Source organism: Castanea sativa, chromosome 10 (genome assembly GCF_040712315.1).
Source record: "Castanea sativa cultivar Marrone di Chiusa Pesio chromosome 10, ASM4071231v1".
Classification (NCBI taxonomy): Eukaryota; Viridiplantae; Streptophyta; class Magnoliopsida; order Fagales; family Fagaceae; genus Castanea; species Castanea sativa.
This window is the reverse complement of record NC_134022.1, coordinates 34538717-34541349: the sequence shown is the minus strand read 5'-3', so window position 1 is coordinate 34541349 and position 2633 is coordinate 34538717. Positions and strand designations below refer to the sequence as shown.

Sequence of the window (2633 nt, the reverse complement as noted above, 5' to 3'; positions counted from 1 at the left end):
TCCCCCAAAGATAAAAGAAGAAAAGACTCCACTCCCACACCTTAAAAAAAGTCGGTTTATCTAATATGGGATTATCTCAATATTGTGTCTAAGATATACGGGGCTATAAATTAAAACCCCAATAACCTTTTCTTAAAGCTCAATTATTGATTCATGGACTAGAAATTTTACCCAAAAAGTCGACTCTTTTTTGTTTTTTGGACGGTGGAAAACAAGTAATCTCGTGGGGTTCACAGTGCACTTTTATGGGACTTGGGAATTCTCACCCCCCAACACTGCTACACCCTGTTCACAGTTCGTACCCAAAAGAAGTACACAACAACAAAAAATAATCAAAGCAAAGCATCATAGACAAATCCGACGGCGAGAGATTGATAGAAATCTAGAGCAAAAGTGTGATCCAACGGTGGATTAGAGGTGAAAGAAGTCTAGAACAATGGGTTGCGGAAACACGGAGCCGCTCTTGCCCAGAGTTTGGAAGATATGTATCGATATTCCCCTCGACCTCGACCTCGACATCTCCAACACCCAGATGGGCCCCACAACCTTCTCACCCATCGTACACAAAAGTCCAACGTCAAACTACCTTTTAACTCAACCATGGTTAAATTTAAACTCGACCCCACCCACGCAAAAGCATTTACTGTTAAAATTTCTTTCTCCTATATAAATGCCTTAGTTATTCACTTCTTGTACTTCACTCACTCTCTCTCTCACTCTTCTTCAAGATTACTCTTCTTCTTCTCTATCTTTCTGCATAAAATTTTGTCGATTCGATCATAAAAGAAAGGGGAAAATTTTTTTTTCAAAACGAAGTGGGTCAGAATGAGCTGCAACGGTTGCAGAGTACTTCGAAAGGGTTGCAGTGACACATGCGTGCTGAGATCGTGCCTGCAATGGATCGAGTCCCCAAAAGCACAAGGCAACGCTGTCTTGTTCCTCGCCAAGTTCTTTGGCCGCAGCGACGTCATCGCCTTCGTCTCCGCCGTCCCAGAAACCCAAAGACCAGGTTTTCACTATTTCCACTTTCTCTTTTTATATGGTTTTAGGACAAAGCTCCTTTTTGAGGTTATCGATCATTTTTTTTTTTTTTTTTTTTTAACTACTCACAATTTGCAGTTATGGTAAAAACAGCTGAGCTCTTTTAGATTTTGCCTTTTCTTTTTATTTCCCTAAGGTAGAAAAAAGAGAGAGGCACATATGATACTGTGTGTGTGGGGTTGAGAATAGAGTGACCCATAAAATTTTTAGAAATTATTCTCATCAAATCATGTCAAAAATTATGAATTGAGTTTTTCTCTTCACAACCCCGTAGGCCATAGGGCTACAGCTTGAGTGGTGGCTAGGCGAGTTGTTATAGGAGCGTGACTAAATTTGAAAGTCTCATGTTTATTCTACCATGTGATTATGTCTATGGGTTTCTGTCTTGTCTAGTTTTGTGAAATAGAAATGTTCGGACATCAATTCCTTTACTCTTCATGTGTACTGTATTTGTATAATTATACTATCATCATTGTCTTATTGCCCAAAAAATAAGTGTTAGAGATATAATTGTAGAAAATAATATTTTTTGTTGTTCTATTTTTCAGCTTTGTTCCAATCCTTATTATTTGAAGCATGTGGGCGTACTGTGAACCCAGTGGACGGATCAGTGGGACTGCTAGCACGTGGCAAGTGGCACGTGTGCCAGACGGCGGTGGACACAGTGCTTGCTGGAGGTACTCCGACTCCTTTAACGGAGTTCGAGACACACACTAACGGAATTTTCCATGACACAACATGCAATCCGTACCTTCCATTTACGGCTTTCATGCAAGAAGCTCATCAGCCGTCCGATCCTGCTCTCACTCTCTCGCTGGGTCCTAAAAAGATCACCACCAAACCATGGAGTGGTTATCCGAGAGCACTGAAGCAGCGCATGATGGCGGCGAACACTACGTCGTCCTCGTTTAGCTCTGAGGTCTCCGAGATGACTAGCTTTGGAAGCTCTGGGAATGATCAAAAGAAGGTTCTCAATTTGTTTGTCTGAGAGAAAGAGAGAGAAAATTAGAGATATGGGGTAGTTTTGTCTATGATGAAATAGCGCGCAGTTTGGCTTCGATACCAACTGATGCGAGAGTAGTAATAGTAGTAGTAATAATGGAGAACCTTTTTAGTCACATACCGGGAAAAAAAAAAAAAATTCCCGGTGAGTTTTTGGTTTTTTGGACAAATTTTAAGGGAAAGTGTTTTTGTTGTTTCTGAATGTTAATTTTGTTTGGGTTTCATTGAAATTATGACGTGTGTGAGTGTTGCATGGCTTTTGATGTGGGCCGTACATATTAACTTGGGTGACATTCAGTGCCGGCTCAAGGCCTAGGCAACTTAGGCCTAGGCCTAAGGCCCCACAACCAAAAAAAAAAATTCCCTACTAAAAAAAGGCCCATTTCAATTTGTGAAGGGCCAAAATTTTATAAAAATATAACATTTTTTAAATAATTAGTACTTTTTTTTAAGTGATATTAAAGATATTACAAATTTTACTATGGGTTTAAGTTTAAATTTAGCTAACATGTCACCAATCACATAAAAAATTAATTCAAATATAAATAAATTAAGTTGTTGAATTTTATCAATTACTGTCATTATCACAT

General features: G+C 39.2%; 1 protein-coding gene across 1 annotated transcript; it reads left to right on the top strand.

Moving 5' to 3' along the window:
- The first annotated feature begins 694 nt into the window (after positions 1–694).
- On the top strand, positions 695–2273 carry LOC142613825 (LOB domain-containing protein 39-like). The gene is made up of 2 exons (XM_075786336.1): positions 695–1009; positions 1590–2273. The coding sequence occupies exons 1-2, from the start codon at positions 826–828 to the stop codon at positions 2027–2029; spliced, it is 624 nt and encodes a 207-aa protein (XP_075642451.1). The 5' UTR covers positions 695–825; the 3' UTR covers positions 2030–2273.
- The last annotated feature ends 360 nt before the right edge of the window (positions 2274–2633 follow it).